Source organism: Sapajus apella, unplaced genomic scaffold (assembly GCF_009761245.1).
Source record: "Sapajus apella isolate SASKATOON/1434 unplaced genomic scaffold, GSC_monkey_1.0 scaffold50, whole genome shotgun sequence".
In the NCBI taxonomy this organism is placed as follows: domain Eukaryota; kingdom Metazoa; phylum Chordata; class Mammalia; order Primates; family Cebidae; genus Sapajus; species Sapajus apella.
This window is the reverse complement of record NW_022436990.1, coordinates 7447128-7469336: the sequence shown is the minus strand read 5'-3', so window position 1 is coordinate 7469336 and position 22209 is coordinate 7447128. Positions and strand designations below refer to the sequence as shown.

At 39.5% G+C, this 22209-nt stretch overlaps 2 protein-coding genes across 18 annotated transcripts in view; one reads left to right on the top strand and one right to left on the bottom strand.

The window, feature by feature from the left end:
* Positions 1-4117: 4117 nt before the first annotated feature.
* Positions 4118-22209, bottom strand: part of RALGAPA1 (Ral GTPase activating protein catalytic subunit alpha 1) — a 297019-nt gene continuing 278927 nt past the window's right edge. For 10 of the 17 annotated variants that reach the window (XM_032242526.1, XM_032242537.1, XM_032242529.1 and 7 more), the window contains one exon: positions 20299-21629. In XM_032242526.1, the coding sequence (XP_032098417.1) occupies positions 21481-21629 (149 nt within the window). In that variant the 3' untranslated portion in view covers positions 20299-21480. Of the gene's footprint in view, positions 4129-20292; positions 21630-22209 lie in introns of those variants that run through there. The other 7 variants (XM_032242528.1, XM_032242525.1, XM_032242527.1 and 4 more) reach the window with 2 other exon arrangements.
* On the top strand, positions 15948-19306 carry INSM2 (INSM transcriptional repressor 2). Its single transcript, XM_032242544.1, has one exon. The coding sequence runs from the start codon at positions 16494-16496 to the stop codon at positions 18204-18206; it is 1713 nt and encodes a 570-aa protein (XP_032098435.1). The 5' UTR covers positions 15948-16493; the 3' UTR covers positions 18207-19306.

Sequence of the window (22209 nt, the reverse complement as noted above, 5' to 3'; positions counted from 1 at the left end):
CAGCAGTGAAACCAGAAGGGGCTCACAAAAAAATAAAAATAGAAGGAAGTTGAAGGAAATAAAACTAAATTTCAATATTCAATAGCATTATATATTTTTTTAACATCCAAACAATAGCAACCAAACAAAAAAGAAAACGGCCAATTTGAAAGAAACTGGAAGAATAGATGACAATATGGTTTTTATTTCCATTAGCCTTCACATCTAAGGTTTCTAAAGTACTTTACAAAAGATTATGCCTCACAATATCTTTATGAGTGAGGCAAGTGCTATTATCTCCATATAAAGGCAGGAAAAAGAAGAAGGCACAGAGGTTTGCTTCTTTTATGCCAAGTGAGGCCAAATATTTTGTGGAGTATTTGAAATGAAACTTGAAAATAGAGAAGCAAAGAGCGAGAAGGCTGGAAGAATTTGTAATTGAGGGGCATAATTTCACACCACATAAGTGTCTAGAGAACGTTAATATAGTGAATCTTCATTTCCAGTGAAGTGGAATGAAAGCCTTGAATTGCTTCAATGCACCACATCGTGCAAATAGCAATTTCAGTTTCAGAAAATCCTCCACTCACGGTAAAGTTGTTCAGTGAACATGGTCATGATGAGGCTTTCTCACATAATTGTCCAATATATGTTCGTAGTTGTAGCCCCCCACACACACATACACACACACAAACATCCTTACTTGAAATATTAAATATTTATGGGGCATTGTGTGGCCTTTTGAAATACACTAATGGATATCTAATATGTTTTGGGTCCACTATGTTATTCATTCACAGGTTTCTTTTTCTTCCTCCACTTGCCTTCTTATCTACTGCTTTTCTGTGTTCTCTTTTGTTGTCACTTTCTTTAGGGGTTTCTGCCCAGGAAAGACAGATATAATAGCTCAATAAGAATAGATATTGCAGTACTGTTTCTTATTTATTTACTTATTTAGACAGAATCTTGCTCCCATCACCCAGGCCAGAGAGCAGTGGACCGATCACAACTCACTACAGCCTGGACTTCTGGGGCTCAGGTGATTCTCCCACCTCAGTCTCTCGAGTAGTTTGGACCACAGGCATTTGCCACCATGCCCAGATAATTTTTTGCATTTTCAGTAGAGATGGGGTTTCACCATGTTGCCCAGGCTGGTCTCAAACTCCTTGCCTTAAGCGATCTGCCTGCCTTGGCCTCCCAAAGTGCTGGGATTACAGGCGTGAGCCACCGTACCCGGCTCTAGTTTTTTATTTATTAAAAAACCAATGAATACATATTGATTTTCTTTAAGTAAACACTTTAATTCCCAGTGAAAAAGGTGGTGCTTATAGTTATTTGTTCTTTCACATATATCTATTTTTTTTTCAAGATGAGGTCTCACTCTGTCATCCAGGCTACAGTGCAGTGGCAAGATCATAGCTCACTGCAGCCTCAATTTCCTGGGCTCAAGCTATCCTTCTGCCTCAGCCTTGGGAGTAGCTGGGACTACAGGAGCATGCCACCTCACCCAGATTTTTTTTTTTTTGAGACAGGGTCTCGCTTTGTCACCCAGGCTGGAGTGCAGTGGCACAATCACAACTTACTCTAGTCTCAACCTTGCAGGTTTAAGAGATCCTTGTGCCTCAGTCTGCTGAGTAGCTGGGATCATAGACGTGCACCACCATCCCTGGCTTATTTTTTATTATAATTATTTGTAGAGAGGAAGTCTTGCTATGTTGCCCAGGCTGTTTTTGTTGTTGTTGTTGAGTAGAGATGAGGTCTTACTATGTTGTCTGGGCTTGTTCTTATATTTTTTCAATCAAGTAGTTGAAGTTGAAAACTTTAAAAATTAGGTTGTCTATCACTAAGTTGCTGACCAAACTAGGAAAATCCTATTGATTTTGAGACCAAGTTAGGACTTTTTAAACACTGAAAATCAAGTGAATGTTACTGAATACACCACGTGGCTCTTGTCTTAATTAACTAGCACTCTAATTCTCATTCCATAAAATATTTGCGATAACAACGTGGCATTAATTGTTAAACAAATTTCAAAGGTTAATCACAATTAACCTTTTCAGGGAGCAAATCAATTTCTTTATTCATAATAGACTTTATAAGATTTTATTTTATTATTTTATTTTATTGAGATGGAGTCTTGCTCAGTTGCCCAGCTTGGAGTGTAGTGGCACAATCTTGGCTCACTGCAACCTTCACTTCCCAGGTTCAAGCAATTCTCTGCCTCAGCCTCTCGAGTAGCTGGGATTACAGGGCCCGCCACCATGCCCGACTATTTGTTGTATTTTTATAGAGATGGGGTTTCACCATCTTGGCCAGGTTGGTCTTGAACACCTACCTCAGCCTCCTAAAAGGCTGGGATTACAGGTGTGAGCCACCGAGCCCAGCTGACTTTATAAGAATAGAAATTATCAAAGCTGCTTACATCTGAGTTTCATCTATATTTTGAGGTTACCATGTACTATTTAAGGAATTATGTTTAAACATAGTAGTAAGTCTTTCTTGACTAGTTTGAAGGAAAATTAGTCCTGGTGCTCTAAGGAATCTATTGTATATAACAAATTTAACTTCTCTCCTGTGCATCTAGAATGGCACTAGTTATATACCATCCTTGGGAGAAGGGAGAAAATAGTCAAGTAATTTTCTATGTATTGTAGTTCAGGTGAGAAGTCTTGGTTTACAATGTTAAAGTTTTTAAAATTCTCTTGGTTTAGCCTTATTTACTTTTCTACTGTCTCTTAACAACCTCCTCTACCTGCAAAACATTAACAACAAATAAGCCTTTGGGGAAATCTGCTTATTGTAAAGCATAACATTCTTTACATATAAACAACATAGATACAATGTAGCAAGGCAGGAAGTAAAGGAAATGTAGCTGAGATTTTCTATCCCGTTCTCTTACAATAATACTGTGCTCTTTAATAAACATTTCCAACATACCCCTGCCAAAACACACTGTACTTAATGTCTTCCACCAAATTAGCATGGTTGATATTTAAGCAGAAAAAAAATAAAAGAACAAGAAATATATTATTATAATTGATCCCATGAGCTATCATGTCCTTAATTTTAAAAAAAGAATTTACCAACAAAACAGTTAAGATTAGAGGACATAATGATTTAATGTTACAGATAATTTCCTCTACTCTGCTCATGTTTCTCCTGGGTTTTGATTAATTCATTACTGAATAGAGAAATAACTATTCTCTATTAGTAAAGGAGATACTTTTAATGAGTAAATAATGACTTTTTTTTTTTTTTTTTTTAAAAAGAGTCTTTCTCTTTTGCCAGGCTAGAGTGCAGGGGCGTGATCTTGGCTTACTGCAAACTCCACCTCACGGGTTCAAGGGATGCTGCCCTCAGCCTCCCAAGTAGCTGGGATTACAGGCGCCCACCACTGTGCCCAGCTAATTTTTGTATTTTTAGTAGAAACGGGGTTTCACCATCTTGGTCAGGCTGGTCTCCAACTCTTGACCTCATGATCCACCTGCTTTGGCCTCCCAAAGTGCTGGGATTACAGGCATGAGCCAACGCGCCTGGCTTAATGACAATTTTAAAAAACTTACTCTATTTATGCTGCTTTTTAGTATCCTCTCTCAAGTTACTGTTTCGTGAGCTATGTGCATTTGGTGTTATAAATGCTGATCAAAATGGCTTCCAAGCAAAAAATTTATATATGCATTCTCCCAGTGGGCAAATTATTCCCTGGTATTATGATTGAATGTTAAAATCTGGGTTGGTTTTGTTGTTTTAAACATTTATAACAAAAGTAGAACATCAGGGAACCTGTACATGTCAGTTTAGGCTGAGCCTGGTTGAAATTAAAGTATAGGAATATCATCAAGGTTATAGTGAGCTGTGATCATGCCACTGCACTCCATCCTGGGCAACAGAGCAAGACTCTATTTCGTAAAAAAAAAAAAAAAAAAAAAAGATACAGAAACACCAAAGGGAAGTAGGTTGTTCATCTCTCCTTCTATAAATAATGCTTTGTAAATCCACTACATTTGTTAGCTAGTTAGTTAGCCTAATGCCTCTTTTGATTTTCCCAAAGTTAACATACAGTTTAAGGCAAATGCTACTTATGGAAATAAACCACAAACTTCAAAAGCCCTCATATAAATGTAAGAGAAATAGCATCAACAAATGTACCTATTTTGTGTAATGACATGGTAAGCAATGAATAAAGTTTTTGTTCATTTACCTTGAAATATAGGATAACTATCATTTTTCTTGGATGAAGCACAATGATCATTCTGCTGTAGTATAATACATAACAATTTTTCTAATGAAATAATTTCATATCCAGTTTATCTGATTATTAACTTCTGATATAAAACTCAATTTTAACTAAATCTAACTATGTAGCATGGAATCCAGTGTTAGTGTGTACTATAAGTACATATGAAAGAAATATTTTTTTTGGCCTACATTTCCTATTGATGTAACAAAACACTACTTATGACATCCAGTATAATGCTTTAGGTAATAATCTCACTCGTTAAAACTATGACATTGATATAATACATAGTTTCAGTTAGTTATCACATACAAATCTTCAGGAGACTAGACTTTATTAGTTCAGACACTTGCCTGCTTGTTTCACAGAACATTTTGTTAAGTGAAAAGAAAAATAATGCCTCCAATTGAAAAACACAGGGAGTTTGGGGCTGGCAGAATGCAATTGCCCAAGTTAGACAGAACCAAATTGATCTGAAATCATTTAGATAACAGTGTGATGGGCAGAGGACAGCATTTGTTTATGAAGACAAATCATGCCAGGCAAATCTGATTTATTTGGTCTTACAAAATTACTCAATAAGTTTGTGGATAAAGAAACTCCATGGACAAACAATATATCTAAATGTTTGTAAAAGCCTTTGATGTGGTTCTACATGAGATTAAGATAATTGAAATGCTGGGAAGATATTGCCTGGATAACAATGGAATGGTGTGGTTATCAGATTTAAAACAGAATAATCATAAAGAATAGATCATAATATCTAACTGATACATCTGGCAGAAGACCATAAAAAAGCTAGTATCTTTCTAGGTCAATATGGTAAGCAAGTATGAAAATGACTTAGTCCAGAAAATTAGCTTACTCTTTTTTCAGGAGATACACATATCATAAGCAAAAATTATTTCAATGTTTTACTACTTGACCAAAATGAACTATTACTTCATTTTGGCCTCTGCTGATATTAATAAGAATTGGAATCTATGATGTCTGCCAAAAGCATTAAAATAGGTAAGTTTGATAAATGTGTAAAGCATAGTAAAATTCAATGAAAAGGTTACATAGGTTTGTGAATAAATTCCTTTGTAGATTTTTAAAAGCTGAGAGATAATTTAAAACAAAATAGCTATGGTAGTAGTAAGGATTTTGGGAGAAATAACAACCAATTATAAGTAAAAATTAAGGAAAGACAATTTGGAAGGAAAAAGGAATACAGTTGGATGCATTTGAAAGTCTTACTGGCTAGGTACAGTGCCTCACGTCTGTAATCCCAGCACTTTGGGAGGTGGATTGCTTGAGCCCAGGAGTTTGAGACCAGCCTGGGCAACACAGGGAGACCCCCATCTCTACAAAAAAAATTTAAAAATTAGCCAAGTATGGTGGCTTGTCCCTGTGGTCCCAGCTACTGGGGAGGCTAAGGTGAAAGGATCACTTGAGCCAGGAAAGTCAAGGCTTCAGTGAGCCATGATTGTGCCACTACACTCCAGCCTTGGTGAAAAGGTGAGACTCTTTCTCAATCAATCAATCAATCAATCAATAAGTCAGTCAGTTGGGAAAAATACTTTATATATCCACAGGGGTTATGTTAAAATATTTAACAATATTATGAAATAGTTACTAACCAGTCAAAATTGATAATGGCCATACAGCTGAAGCAGGGCCCTAGAGACCCATTGGTATGTTGGGCATTAACTCCTTAGCTGACGGATAGTAGGGAGTCTGTAGTGAAGAGGCTGCAATACCTGACCAGAGTCAAGGGGAAGAGCATTTAGAAAGGTAGTGGTTATTTGCTGTCATGGAAGTATTTTAATATTTTAATAACTGACATGGTTTCTGTGGTGGTACCAGCTGTATAATAGACAAAGGACTCGAAGAAAAATAACAGAAATTTTGAATAGGCTAAATTACAAAGGGTAAAATACAATTTCAATAAATAGATATAAGATTACAAATTTATTTTAACAAAACAACACTTTATTATTATTATTATTATTATTATTTGAGATGGAGTCTTGCTCTGTTGCCCAGGCCGGAGTGCAGTGGTGTGATCTTGGTTCACTGCAACCTTCGCCTCCTGGGTTCAAGCAATTCCCCTGCCTCAGCCTCCCGAGTAGCTGGGACTACAGGTGTGCACCACCATGCCTGGCTAATTTTTGTAGTTTTAGTAGAGACGGGGTTTCATCATGTTGGCGACTGGTCTCGAACTCCTGACCTCAAATGATCTGCCCGCCTTGGCCTTCTGAAGTGCTGGGATTACAGGCTTGAGCCACTGCACCTGGCTACAGTTTTTACCTATCTAACTGGCAATATTTTTTCTCATGTATGACAGAACATAGCTGAGAGAATAGAAAAAGTTGCACTCTTATGCTTACTGACAGAAGTATAAATAGGAACAACCATTGTGAAGGATAGCTTTGTAATAATTACCAAAAATTAAAAATGCTGCTCTGATTTAATGGTTCTGGTAATGTTAGGCTAAATTAAGTAAATAAATCCTCCCAGTGAAAATAACTAAAAGAGCTAGATTTTAAAAATATTCTTAAAGCATAAAAGGATATGAAAGATAGTAAGGAATTACTAAAGGTGAAGGAAAAATGGGAGCCCAAATATGGAGGCTGTTCTGCCCTGGGGAAATTTTCTAACTCATGACAATTAGAATCTTCATCCTGATAGACTTGCAAGGGCAAGGGAGACAGAAAGCAAAACCCAGGACATGTATAAGATAGAAAATCTAATAGAAGATCCTCCCCAACAAGATACTGGTACTCAAAGCCCTTGAGTGTTTACTGCTTGTATTGAAATTGCCTGGGTCAGTAAATTTCAAGCCTTGAACTTAGGTTAAAGTAATTCTAAATTAGTAGTGCCAGAGCCAATACACATCTTCTTTGAAACAGGATACATTTATCATAGGCCTAAAATTATTTCTAGAAATAATTCTTCAAATGCAATGTTCAGCACATAATCAAAGAAACCAGATACACAAGGAAACTAGATTAAATGGGCAAGAATCAGCAGCGACAATAGACAATAAAAACAGACTCACAAAGACCTCAAATATTGAATATATCAGACTCAGAGTATAAACAAGACTACAAAACAATTATGAAGAGTATGTTTAAAGACAAAAGACCAACTTGATGCTATCTTTAGAGAACAGAAAACCACAAAGAGTAATGTAGCAAGTTGACTTTGAAAAAGAAGCAGATAGAATTTTGTTGTGATTTAAAATGTTTATATTTTATAAATAAAAATAAATTTTATAGCTAAAATTTTAAAATAAAAATTTAAAATCCAACAGATTTTAAGTGTATATTACATTAGACATACTTCAAGATTTAGTAAACCTGAAGAACATCAGAAGAAATATTCCAGAGGCAAGAAAAAAAGAAGAGAAAAGAAAAAAGTATATGTAAGAAGGTAAAAGACACAGAAGATATAGTGAGAATGTCTAACATAGGTTTGGCCAGGGTTCTAGAAGGAGAAAAAAGATTATCTGAAAAGTTAACTGCTGAGGATTTTTCAAACTAACATGACTTCAAGGCAGTGATTTTAAGAAGTCTTATGAACTGAAAGCATAATAAATGAAAATAAATTCATACCTAAATTCACTAAAGTGAAATTTCTTAAAACTGAAGACTGAAAACATTAAAAAGGTCCAGGCCAAGTGCAGTGGGTCACGCCTGTAATCCCAGAATTTTGGGAGGCCAAGGTGGGTGGATCACCTAAAAATCAGGAGTTTAAGTCCAGCTTGGCCAATATGGCAACACCCCGTCTCTACTAAAAATACAAAAACTAGCTGGGCATGGTGGTGGGTGCCTGTAATCCCAGCTACTCAGGAGGCTGAGGCAGAATAATCACTTGAACCTGGGAGGCAGAGAGGTTGCAGTGAGCCGAGATGAGCCTGGGTGACAAGAGTGAAACTCTGTCTACAAACGAATGAATGAATGAATCCAGAGAAAATAAAATTACTTTCAAAAGAGCAGTAATATACTAACAGCTAACTTTCCTCTAGTAAAAATGGGAAAGAGGAGACAGTGGAATATTATTTTCAATGTGCTGAAACAAAACAGTTACCAACCTAAAATCAGTATATAAAATAATGACATTTGAGATACACTAGAGGAGACATATTTTGCCACTATCAAATCTACAATGACAGAAATTTTAAGGCATGTATTTCAGGTAAGAGGAGAAAAAATTCACATGGAAAGTCTTAGATACAAGGAATTAAGCGCAAAGAAAATGGAAAATGTTTAAGTAAATCCAATGTTTAAGCGCATAAAATAATAATATCGTCTCGTGGACTTTCAAAAATACAAACTTAAAATACACAACAGTAGCATATAAATCAGGAAAGAATATATGGAGTTCAAGTGTTCTGATTTCCTTATATTATTAATGATAAATTTTGATAAATTAAAAATGTATAATATAATTTTAAAAGTAATCAATAAAATAATACAAAGGATATAATCTAAAACTGGTAAAGAGGAGGATTTGATACATAAAAATCAGATAACAATCTAAAGGAGAACAAAAAGGAGAGAAGAAGAAATGTAACAGATCAGACAAATGAAAGCACTTTTGAAGATGGCATATTTAATTCTAAATATAAGTAGTAAGAAATGTAAAAGGATTAAATGGTCTGGTTAAAAGTTAAAGATTGACTATTAAAAAGATCCAACTGCTATTAATAGGAGACACATTTGAAATATAATAATAAAGAAATGTTGAAATTAAAAGGAAAATACATACCTTGTAAATACCAACCAAAAGAAAGCTGATATGTCTAGAGGAAAACATCGGACAAAACACTTTAAGGCAGAAAGCATTACTACAGATAAAGAGGGATACTTTATACTTAGGAGAGGTTTCAATTAGCCAAATGGATATTGTTTTTCATTCATGTGAATTTTAAGACTATGAGAAAGTCTCAAGATTTTAGATAGCAAAAGTTGAGAGACTACAAAGAGAAATAACATAAATTTCCATATATGTGTAGGGATGAGCATATTATAAAATTTGGTATGTACAACTGCAAAATATACATTCTTCTCAAGCATGTGAATGGAATTTTAAATACAAATACATAGATAAAGATAAAAATTGACAAGGCTTTTCCCCCTCCCAGCTAGGTAGTGATTTTCATTATTCCAAAGTTTATTTGGAACACATATAACACATTATTTGTGTACATAAAAGCAGGTTAGTCAGGCTCCATTTGAGTTTTATAAGAAATGCAAACACACCAATATTGAGCACTAGTAAGAGCCAACTCTGTAGAGAATCTATCAGATAAACTAGTTTATCTCCTTTAATTTAATTCTCATTCTGTCAGTATTGTTATGCCTAATTTGGGAAAAAGAACTAAGATTCAGAGAGATTAAGCAAAATTTTAAGATCACCTGTTTTTTTGAGACGAGGTCTCACTCTGTCGCCTAGGATGGATTGCAGTGGTGCAATTTCAGCTCACTGCAACCACCGCCTCCTCGGCTCAAGTGATTGTCCTGCCTCAGCCTCCTGAGTAGCTGGGATTACAGGCAAGCGCCACCACGTCCGGCAAATTTTTGTATTTTTTGTAGAGATGGGGTTTGACCATGTTGGCCAGGCTGGTCTTGAACTCCTGACCTCAGGTGATCCACACCCACCTCGACCTCCCAAAGTGCTGTGTTTACAGGCATGAGCCACTGCACCCAGCCAAAGATTCACCTCTTTAGTAAATGACAGTGCTAGGATTCAAATCTACTCCTTATTAGCAATGAGCCAGCTCCAGAAAATACTTATTCATTTGAGAGTGGAAGTAGGGCGGTAAGTATTCTTATAGAAGGATCTCTAATAATATTAGGAAGCTATCTTTGTACAACATTGACAAACGTTTAAGTGTCTGCAATATAGTGGAATTACACATTGAGCCAAAGAAGTGGCTAAAATAGTTTGAGAGAGCTGTCTTGGAAGACAGTTAGTACTAGTGATTTGGAATGTGAGAATGGTTGAGGGTAAAGAACTATCATGTACCCAGCATAAAGAAATTAAAAAGCCTCTTCTATTTGACATCTTATGCTATTGAAAATCCTTTCCTTCTAGTTCAAGTTCACTATTTTCCCATTGCTTGTAGGTCTTGAAATGAATTACAATCTTAACAGTCTTTCGTGACCAAATGAAAGTCAGTATACATTCCCTCGGCTTTCAAGTTTTTAGAGTGTGTATTATCTATTTTACTGCTCAATACAGGCAGGAAAACATAGATAAGTATAATTATAGGGTGTATCAGTCAATTATTTAAATCTATTGAATATTTGAATAATTAGGTCCACTTCATCTTCTATCAACTTTTTAAATATTCATTCAGCTGAGCTCCATGCCTCAAGTCTCATACCACTCTTACCTTTTCCACACCTTTCCCTCAACCTCACAGCAGCATTGCTCCAACACAGCCATTACAGTGATTGTCTCAAAGCAAGTATTTAATTATATAATTTAAATGCTTTTAAAAAAAATTAGTAGCTTTCCCTTGAAAATATCCACACTCAACTTAGTGTGGTTATACTGGGCTTTGCAATCTCACTCCAGTTTATCTTTCCAGTCTCAGCTTCTCCACTCCTCACACCCTCTTAGGACAAAACTAACAGACTGATGGCCCATTTATGTAGACTACTGCACTGTGTTGTTATTCCTGTGTGATAAGAAACAAGCCAGCAAGGCTAAACAGCCTATTTAAGTCACACAGTAAGAAACGGCAGACCTAGGATTCAAACTTAGATCTAACTGACTCCATCATGAGCATAACCCAGTTTACTACATTGCCTTCTTCTGTCTTTTACATCTTTTGTGAATTTTGCTTTAACCATATGAAACAAAATTAATTTTGAGCATATTAAATGGTATGCATAATCACTACTGTCTTGCATCATAATTGGATATAAAAATAAGCCAGTCACACAATAAATTATTCTGTCATTTCTGTAGAATTTAGAGTTGCCATTAGTGTCAATAGTCTTCCTTCACCTTAGACACTTAATAATACCTTCTTTTCATTTAAGACTCACTATGTGCCATGCATTGTGATAAGTATTTTATATACACAATAATATGTAATGCCCAAAGTACCCTGTGAGATAATTATTTCTTTTTCCATTTGTGATGAGGAAAGTGAGGATTAAAAATGCTAAATAAATTTCTTAAGATTAAACAGCGAGTAGTGGAGCAGGAACTCTACTGAACTCAAAACCGTCTCACTTTAAAGCCTGAGCCCTCAACTAACTACCCTATATGATCTCTCTTTAAATGTCCTAGATTGAACTTCTCAATAAACTAGATCCTATCCTCTTCATCATATGCCTAAAATTCCTTGTTTCTTAAACATGTAGTTTTCTCTTGCCAGTCTTGTCTTTCCTGATAAGTAGCTGACCAGCTTCTTTCTGCTCCCATTCTTCTATTATCCTAGGTACTAAACAGCCTAAAATAGCAGACTCCTGTCATGAGTTGGGGTTTATTTATCCTATTGGAAATGGCTTCAGAGGAAGAAAATGGGAGTGATCTAAGCCATGGGTAAAGTGGCTGAGGTGGGAAGAAAAGATTTCCAAGGGCATATGATAGAAGAAAGACTTTCCTATTCATTTGCCTGCATTAAGATTCCCAAATGCCTAGGACCTAACTCCTTATGACTTTTCTCTCTTTTGTACCCAGGCAGGGTGGGCTTCAGGTCTGTGGGTTGCAGCAACAGAAACTGTGATACTTTTAAAAAAAAAATTTGGTAGCTCATTATTTTAGACATCAATTCATTTACATATGTCAGGCATTGATCTACATATTGGATCAAAACAAAGCTGAGAACAAAACAAAGAACCTACCTTCCTGGACTTTATAGCTTGCTGAGAGACAACAGACAATTAATAAATACATAATATAGTGGCAAATAGTGATAAATGCTATGAAGAAAAATAAAGTAGGATAAAGGGACAGAAAATGACTAAGGTATCCTTTGAGCAGAAGAGAAAAAAAAAAAAAAAAAAAAAGATGAAGAGTGATGGCGGGATAGGGCTGCTATTTTAGTTTGGGTGGTCAGGGAAGATCCTTCTGAGGTGGTATTTGAATAAGATCCACAAAGAAAGTTGAGAAACAAGATGTCAGCATATTTGAAGAAAAAACATTCTGGCAGAATTAACAGCCTTGAGGTGGAAGTGTGCTTGTCATGTTTGAAGAAAATAAGGAGTCCACGTAGATGGAGCAGACTGAATGACGAAAAGAGTAGTGGGAGATGTGGTTTAAGAATATCCAGGGACCAAGCAGAGCTTTGGATTTCATTCTAAAAGTGTTGGGAAGCCACTTGAAGATTCTGAACAAAAGAGTGAGAGTCAGATTTATATTCAAATAGGATACATCTTGCTGCTGAATAAAGTACACACTATAAGGAGGCAAGGATGGAAGCAAGAGACCAAATAGCATAACAGTGGTAGAGAATTTGAGAAGATTCAGATTCAGGAAATGCTTTGAAGATAGAGCTAATAAGAACTGCTAATGGATTGACTATGGGGTGTTCAGCTTTAGCCAAAAATCTTTGGGTTTTGGCTGAGGCAGCTAATTGAATGAAGGTGCCATTTACTGGGATGAAGAAAACTGAGATGGGGATTAAGTTTAGGAGAGGAAAATAAGAGTTTGGTTTTAGATTTGTGAGAGACTGACTTTCAAGTTCTTGGGGAGAATGGGCCTCTAGTAGCTGCAGCTGGTGTTAATCTTTTACAGGGACATGTCTAAGTGGAGGTGAGGAGGCAGAGAAACAGAAGAAATAAAGTTCCTTCTGAGTAATCTTCCAGATATTCAAGTGATAAAAAAGCAGGTTAGTCATCTCAGCCTGACTTATACACACATTTCAGGGCAAGAAGAAATCTCCTCTCTCTTCAAAAAATACTCTAATTTCTATTGTTTCAAAATTTCTGAATTTAAATTAAGTTTATCCCAAAATTAATGGTAGCAAAAAATGTAAACAGCTTGAGAGATAATCCAATGTGTATGAGTTTTTATCAAAGTATAACTGAGAGCAGATGAAGTGCCAAATGTTTAAAATGAGAAAATGTTTTTGTGAAGAGAAAGGATGTAGATATTAAATAAAACAAAGATTTTATAATCTTGCTTTGGCACTGCCCTATTTATCATAATTTTTAAGTGAGAAACTACAGAGTCTTTGTATCTTGAAGGATCATCTAAGTTTATACCCAAGAGGGGATTATGCGTTTAAATTGTTTCTCTTCCTCACATTTTAATCCTTTCTATCCTTTAACCCTTAGTCTTTTCGCAAAAATGTTCTTCAACTAGAAGTCCTGTGGCTTGATTGAGGCTTGTTACCTCTCTTCTAGGGCCAGATATCAAACAGGTGGCCCCTGGAGAATGCTACTTATCTGTGCAGTTCTCCATTTGATGTTGCAGTGTGCTGGTATCCTAGGGGAAGGGTACCACATTTAACACCAGAAAGGATTTAAGGCAGCTTTGCAATTTTTTTCTAATTATCTGAGTAACGTAAGATTGTTGCAAAATATTGCAACAAAAAAGTAAAAAAAGAGAGAGAGACTATTTGAATTCCTACTTACTAGAGGCAATCCCAACATTTTGGCATATTTCCTTCCACTGTCTTATGCATTTTGTTTTTTCATAACTGAGCTCTTTATTGTATAGGCAATTTTGTTACCTGCTGTTTTTGCTTAATTATGGTATATATGTTTGTCCCTATCATTACATTTTTTTAGCTACACAATCACCCATAACATCACTACATCATAGTTTACTCAAGGTGTCTTCTGGTTATTTATAATTACAAATAACACCGTGATAAACAGCTTTGTGCATAAATCTTCACTCTTCTTTTGGATCACTAAAGGAGGAATTGGTAAATTAAATGTATACATTTTTTTTAAAGCTTCTGATACAAATTGTTACAATGATTTCCAGAAAGGTTGTTAACAAATTATACTTGGGAAGGGAAGGAGAGAGCTATTGGAACTATTGGATCTGGTAGAAAATATGTGACAGCAATTCTTACAAAGTACTATGCCCCTGGGGAAGAACCCTTTCTCTCTCTGGAAAAGGGATTATTTTAAAGTATTAAAATTATTACATCAGATTTTCCACACCACACAATATATATGGGTCGTCAGGCAGAAAGGAGAATTCAGAATTTGAATTAGAAGTCATACATAAGCTGACACATCAGAAATGACCAATTTGGGAAACTAAGTTTACCAACACTGTTAAAGGACTCAACTATTTTAAGCAGTAGTTCAGATATTAATTTTGATTATACAGTATCAGGTTTATTTAATTTTGTATGATTTCGTGCTATTTAATGAGAGACAATATAATGAGTGTTTTTCAAACTGTGGTTCCTAATCCATTTGTAAAGTACAAAATCAATGTATTTTCTATGACTGGTATTTTTAAAAAACAAAATACAATAGAATGAAAAAATATGAGAATGCACTGCAATCATTTCAATGTGTGATTTCATAATTTACAAATGGATTAGGACCCACAGTATTATTCTGTGAGACTTCTGTTTCAGTTACATGTGTATATATTATAGAACACATTTATTATTGTGGGATGTGATTAAGGACAAAAATAGTTTGAAGCCACTGGGCTTTGGAATTAGCCAGAGCAAGTTTGAATCAGAGCTCTGCATGGCTTTTACCCATTATCTAACTTCTAAATGGCTCAATTACCACATTGAAAAAAGAGAGTAATAATATCTCCTTTCTAGTTTGTGTGCGTGCATGTTGCATGTGTGTATGAAGATTACAGATTACTTAGGCAGAATGCCTAAAATATAGTCAATGATTAATATATAATTACTTCCAAATCTTTCCCCAAATAACGTCCTCCTTGTAAAAATACTTCCTTCACTGAAGAAAGACAATGTGTTTTATTGATGACTACATCTGTTATGCTGCAGTCTACTTTTAAAACACCTCTGTCAGTCTTTTTCTCCAATTTGGTTTAGTAGAAAGACTTGAGCACATAGTTCTTTACCCTTCCTGTTCTTACATTGTACTTATCTATATTATGGATTTTGGCTCTTTACATCTGTCATAGATAGTCTAATTGTTGCCTAGTTCAGTTACCAAACACTTTCAAACCTCGTCTAGTTCTTAAAATAGTGGCGGGCTCATTGCAGGGTGCCAGATGAAAATCGGTTGAGTTTGCTCTTCAGCACACCTTTTGCAAAGTATGACTTGTGTGTACCGGGAAGCAGCTGTAATGCTGATTCCGCCGGCATTTCTCACTCAGTCTACTCCATGCTAAACAGGCCGGTTAGGCATTAAGTCATGCTCTGGGTAGTACAAGTGGGAAGTGTGACCAGAGAAACCACTTTATGTGAGGACAGTGGAAAATGAGATCCTCTTTTCCTCTCCCCACTCCTGCTCCCATCGAGGAGGGGCACTTAAGAGCGCAGAGGCCCGGGGATCAGCCGCGCGCGGGCGTCCCAGCTTGGAGGCTGGCGGCGGGCAGGCACGCTCTCCTGCGCTGAGAGCCCTTCTGAGGAGATGAACTCTCGAGTGTCGCCGCCGCGCGCGGGCCCGATCGATACCGGCGGAGGGACGTGCTCCCGTCGCTGAGAGCAGCCACAGAGCGTTGGAGTTAGCTGCCCGGCCGCTCGGTCGCACTTCTCATCAACTCAATACCCTCAGAGGAGGTGCACCGGCTCCCTTGCGGACACCCACCCCGTGGTCTCTGTCGCATCCTCTGCCCACCGCCCCTTTCCCTCGCAGTTCAGCGCAGGGCGGAAGGTTTTCAGTCAGACGCCCTCGCCTGGCGGGAAGCCGGCTCCCGGCCCGCGCGTAGGGCGTCGTGAGGTAGTCTTTCCGCCCGGCTCCCCAGTGGGACGCTCCGCGGAGGCGGCCGAGGCGGGAATGTCTAGCTCCCCTACACTCTGAACCTTACCTTTCTGGCGTCTTCGCCCGGGAGGCGGCAGGGGGAGGCGGACCCAGCCGGCAGCAGGGGCAGGTCCTCGCCGCTGTGAGGAGGGGCTGGGCGTGCGCCGCCGCCGCCAGATTCGTCTACTCGGGTGAGTCGGGACGAGAGAAAGCCCCGCCCCCGGGGCCCGCTCCCACTCCTGATTGGCCGGACCAGCCCAGGGTGGCCAGGCGGGGCCTGGGCCCGAGTCTCAGCTATAAAGATAGCCCCGGCATGAGAGCCGCTGCGAAGCTCTTTTAGTTCATCTGCTGGCCGGCTCTCAGCGTCCGTGGCGCCCCCTTTCCTCTTGTCTCCTAGCGCTCTCGACTCCACCATGCCAAGGGGCTTCCTGGTGAAGCGAACTAAACGGACAGGCGGCTCATACCGAGCTCGGCTTGCAGAGCGTGTCTTCCCTCTGTTGGGGCCCCAGGTGGCGCCGCCCTTCCTGGAGGAGGCTCCCAGCGCCTCCTTGCCCGGTACGGAGCCGGAGGCGCCCCCGACCCAGGAGGAACCAGGAAAGGGGCTGACGGCGGAGGCGGCCCGGGAACTGTCGGGGTCTCCATGTCGAGCGGCTGGGGTGAGCCCGGGGGTGGGCGGGCGGGAAGGTGCGGAGTGGCGGGCGGGTGTCAGGGAAGGTCCCGGGCCCAGTCCCAGCCCCAACCCCAGCCCCAGTCCCAGTCCCGCGAAGCCGGCGGGCGCAGAGCTGCGTCGGGCGTTCCTGGAGCGCTGCCTCAGCTCGCCCGTCTCCGCCGAGTCCTTCCCCGGGGGCGCCGCCGCCGTTGCCGCTTTCTCCTGCTCCGTGGCGCCAGCAGCCGCACCGACCTCGGGGGAGCAATTCCTGCTGCCTCTCCGGGCGCCGTTCCCAGAGCCCGCGCTTCAGCCGGACCCTGCGCCCCTCTCGGCCGCCCTGCAGGGTCTGAAGCGGACGGCGGGCGGCGAGCGCCGCGCCAAGGCACCCACGGGCTGCACGTCTGGACCCGCGGCCGCGGGAATCAAGAAGCCAAAGGCCATGAGGAAGTTGAGCTTTGCTGATGAGGTGACCACATCCCCTGTCCTGGGCCTGAAGATCAAGGAGGAGGAGCCCGGAGCGCCGCCTCCGGGGTTGGGGGGCAGCCGCACGCCGCTGGGAGAGTTCATCTGCCAGCTGTGCAAGGAGCAGTACGCAGACCCCTTCTCGCTGGCCCAGCACCGCTGCTCCCGCATTGTGCGCGTCGAGTACCGCTGCCCTGAGTGCGACAAGGTGTTCAGCTGCCCTGCGAACCTGGCCTCCCATCGCCGCTGGCACAAGCCCCGTCCCGCAGCTGCAAACGCCACCACAGCCTCCTCCGCCGACGGGAAGCCGCCTTCTTCGTCGTCTTCGTCCTCCCGGGACTCCGGGGCCATTGCATCTTTTCTGGCGGAGGGAAAGGAAAACAGCCGGATAGAGCGGACTGCGGATCAGCACCCGCAGGCCAGGGACAGCTCCAGGGCGGATCAGCACCAGGACAGCGCCGCAAGGCAGGGCCTCCAGGTGCTGGCACACCCAGAGCCACCGCTACCACAGGGCCCCTACACGGAGGGGGTGTTGGGGCGCCGGGTGCCTCTGCCGAGCAGTACCAGTGGTGGCGGGGGCTCTGAGATTTTTGTATGCCCGTATTGCCACAAAAAGTTCCGTCGCCAAGCCTATCTGCGCAAACACCTGAGCACTCACGAGGCGGGCTCGGCCCGTGCGCTAACGCCGGGCTTTGGCTCCGAACATGGTGCCCCACTCGCCTTCGCTTGCCCGTTGTGCGGGGCGCACTTCCCGTCCGCAGATATCAGGGAGAAGCACCGGCTGTGGCATGCTGTCCGCGAGGAGCTGCTCCTGCCCGCTCTGGCGGGGGCTCCTCCCGAAACGCCGGGCCCAGGCGAGCCATCTGACAGTAGTGCCCAGCAAATTTTCTCGTGCAAGCACTGCCCATCCACTTTTTTTAGCTCTCCGGGGCTGACCCGGCACATCAATAAGTGCCACCCCTCAGAAAGCCGGCAAGTGCTGCTGCTGCAGATGCCACTGCGGCCTGGCTGCTGAGGGCCAAGAGACAAGGATGATTTCGAGGTTGGCCTTGCAGGAAACAGATGGGAATTTCTGTGGGGCTTTCTTCAACTTGCAAGTTTACTTTCATTTCTTCCTATGTTTTTTCTCCTAAAATTCTCCCTATAGTCAGTGATCCACCAGAAGAACGGACAGTGAAATGTAAAATCCCTCTCTAGAGCAGGTATGTATATAGTACAAACCCTTGAGATCAAAGACTGTCAGCTTTAAATCCTTCTCACTTTCCCTACTAAAATAGGATTTTTTTCCCCTTAAAACTCTTGAGACCCTAACGAATCCTATATGGTTTGTAATTCCTATGGAAAGTCGCGGTGAATGCATGCATGTCTCAATGTCCACAAAGGGTTCTGGCTACTCTTTGGTAGTCACCATTTTTTTTTCTCTTGCCATCACAGGCGCCTATGTAGCTTCTGTCTCAATAGGGTCAGATATTTTGCATTGTATATTCTGTGAATTAAGTTATGTGATTGGTGCCAAACTTAAGGAGATTCAAGACCTGTGTCTGTGGGCAGAAAATGTAAGAGGTTTGCTGCTTTTAGGTTGTGTGGGGCTCTCCCCTGTAAACTTTCCTTTGCCCAATTATATGTACATTCTTAAGTTGGTGTTTGGAGGTGGGGAGGATGCTACTTGAGACACCCCCTAAAATTCTCACCTTCAGCTATTTTGTGTGCAGTATTCAGGAAGAGCTACTTCAAACCTTTCCTTAAATGGCTTTTTGGTAATACAGAAGTCGTTTCCTCAAGTTTGACTGTTTTAATGGGGTTTCACCCAAATTGTTCAATGCTTCTGCTGTAAATCTCATACTGTGTATTCATTATGAAACTATGTACAGCTTAAGGAAGATGTTAACACCGATAATCCACTAAGGCACTGAATGGCAATTTGCTCAATATTCAGTATTTTCTTTTCAGCAGCAACTTGATTTTTTTTTTTTTTTTTTTTTTGGTAAACCATTTCAGTGTACATTCTGTACTAATTCCCTACTAGCCAGAGTTTGGGACACTGGCTGAGCACTGCTTGACAGATAGCCCATATCTGTAAGATGCTTACCACCAAATAAATGTATATAGACTGTGCTTTTGTGTTCTGTGTTTGTCTTAAGAATACTGTTGAACACAGCCTATTTTCAAAGCTACATTTCTTAACTCCCCAATGTCATTATCCTGTTTTAGAATGTTAGTGACCCATTTGGATAGAATACAGACGGAAATATTGTCTTTTGCAAATGAATGCAATGGTGCAGGAATGCAATGAAAAACTTTCCTTTGAAGTATGGCTACAAAGACTGAGCATCAAAAGGCAAGGGATATGTACTAGCCTTTAAATCTAAAAAAGACATCCCCCCAAGAAATGTCAACAGAAAATATATTTTAAATATATGTATGTATATATTTAGAGCTAGCGAACAGTGTTAGCTGAAGATGAAAAAAATATTTTAATGGTGCTAATTTCACTATTTCAGGTTTGTATTTTTACTCCATATTGTTATATATCATCAATCCATTAGATTTTTATTGATAGCACTTTAGAAACATGTATGCAGTTATTCTGATTTTCCTTTTAGTAATTCTTCACGTTTGCTGTAGGAAATTTTCTATATTGTTCAAGGACTCTTTATCCATTTGTTTATCTTTTACATCAGCTTACATAGGACTTTTAGTTTTTCCATTTATAAGAAGCAAAAAATTGAGTGCACAGAAGTTCTGAAAGGCTGTCTTAGAAAACTTGTCAGTACAAAGTTTTATTGCTGAATGTATATTGTAAAACAAAGTAAAATTTAAGAATTAAAAAAAAAATGAAGCTGAACTAAACTAATGATCTAACCAACTGCACTGGGTGAAGTTTCTGGCCAGTCTTTATGAAGATGTAAAATTTCCTGTGTTTTTAATGCCTGTGGTAGGATCTCTGAGAAATACGTTGGAATGTATCTTGAAAAGGGAATTCAAGTTCATTTTCATGATTAACTAAGAATCTAGGTTTATGCTTTATATCTTCCCACTAATCATATAGCCCTGCTTATTCAAAATATATGAAATATAGAAGACAAATCAACACTCATGCATAGGAAGTGATAAGAATATTTTTATTGTATTATTAAATACCATGTCATCTTTTTCCCCCACTGTTACAAATTATAGATACTACATAAATGATGATACATAATTTATATTTTATGGTTTGCCAGTATGATATATTTACACATGCAGTTAGTACCAATGTCATGCTACATTTCCTCAGGAGATGCCCATTCAAAACAAAATGTGAGCAGCTTATCTACTGTAAGAAAATACTTCTAGAGGGTGGAATGTATATCAACCTGCACCTGCAAGTTCAATATTAACAATTTTAGATTTAAGTTAGACTCCTGGGTCATATTCCTTTTCCTTTTTTTAATAATACACATAATTTGAACAACATATTTATATCAGAAAATTTTCTTTCTTTTTTTCCCTATCTTCTTTTTGGTGCTTAAAAATGAACACAGATACACCAGGATCTAGCAGTCAATAATAAAAGGCCACAATCTGAAAACAAATGGCATTTAACAGTGATACCACTTAAAATGCAAAACATTAGAAAAATACTTGGAAGCTAAACATAAATCAAAGTTCAGCACAGTGATTTTTCTAGTTATTGTATATAACATGGCATCACCCACACAGCCAATAAATGAGATATTGCTTTGGGAAGAAACGGTTAATACCAAAATGATTTCAGTTGGAGTCTGAGATGCTAAAGATCATTTATTTTGAGTGTTTTATTTTTTAACATAAATAATCTGTACACATTCTGTGCATTAACAGGTGCATCTTCTGCTATAACTTTACAAATGCTTAAATTTAAAATTTTACATTTGTAAAAAAATTATATATTTATTGAACCATAAAGTTGCAATGGGGCACAATAAATAAAATAATGAGACTACCTGTCCAATTATATTTTGGCTCAAAGTTAACTGTGAAATTAAAGATTAAAACCACTTAGACATAATTAGGAAGGTAAAGGGTGTAGAATAAAACTCTCCCCCGCCCTCAAAATATGGCAGCTTGGACTGTGGGAAAAAATGAAATAATAAATAACCCAAATTTTTAATATTAAGCTACAAATTATTTAAAATTATTTAAATCCAGTGTTTTCTCAAATACAGGAAGAAACATGCATGTTATGGCAGACATGAAGGCCTGAAAGGGTTAACCCTATGTTCGTGCTAAGGTGGCTACAGCTGATCACTGTTGGGCTGCTTGTCTCCTTAGGATTTATTGGCTGAGCCAGAGGAACGACGCAGCTTCATGGACATGCGGCTTTTGCTAGTTCGAGGAGACATTGGAGAGGCCAGGTCAGCCCCATCTACCTGCGTTGCTGTGGGAGTTTCACTGGGTAGAATCTCTGGGTAGGAGCCTGTAGGAAACAGGAAGAGCATTACTACAGTTATCCAGCCTCTCATCTCCTAAGAAATAATCCTTCTGCTACTAATCTGCAGCAAGGATCCCATCCCTTAATAAGGTCTTTTGAGGGAAAAAGCAAGCCCCAAACTTGCTTGTTACAATAGCCTATTAATGTATTTAAAACCCAGCAATCTGGTGACTCATGTCATTCTATTAGCAAAAAGCGCCAATCATCATTCCCAGGAGTAGAACCCTGGAAAAAGCAGTGGGAAGCAAAATCCTTGGGCTAGAAAGAACAAGAATCCAAAGCACCATTAGCATGCAGGGAAGGGCTCAGGAAGCAGGTGAAAAGGACAAATTCCTATCTCTAGGATTCAGGGTACAACCAAGAAAAGGGCCTTCACTACTTAAACTTAAAAAACAGAACCAAACAGTTTTGGAACCATGGGTTTCAAAAAGGAACTCAGTTTCACAAGAGGTCCTTATAAACAAAACAAAACAAAAAAGGAACTCAGCATTATGAGATCATATATACATGCTAGGTATTTAAATAAGGTTTTAGGGAGGAGCAAGATAAATTTGTGGGCCAGGGG

Coding starts and splice junctions, on each gene's coding strand:
- INSM2 (XM_032242544.1), top strand. CDS start 16,494: ATGCCAAGGGGCTTCCTGGTGAAGCGAACTAAACGGACAGGCGGCTCA.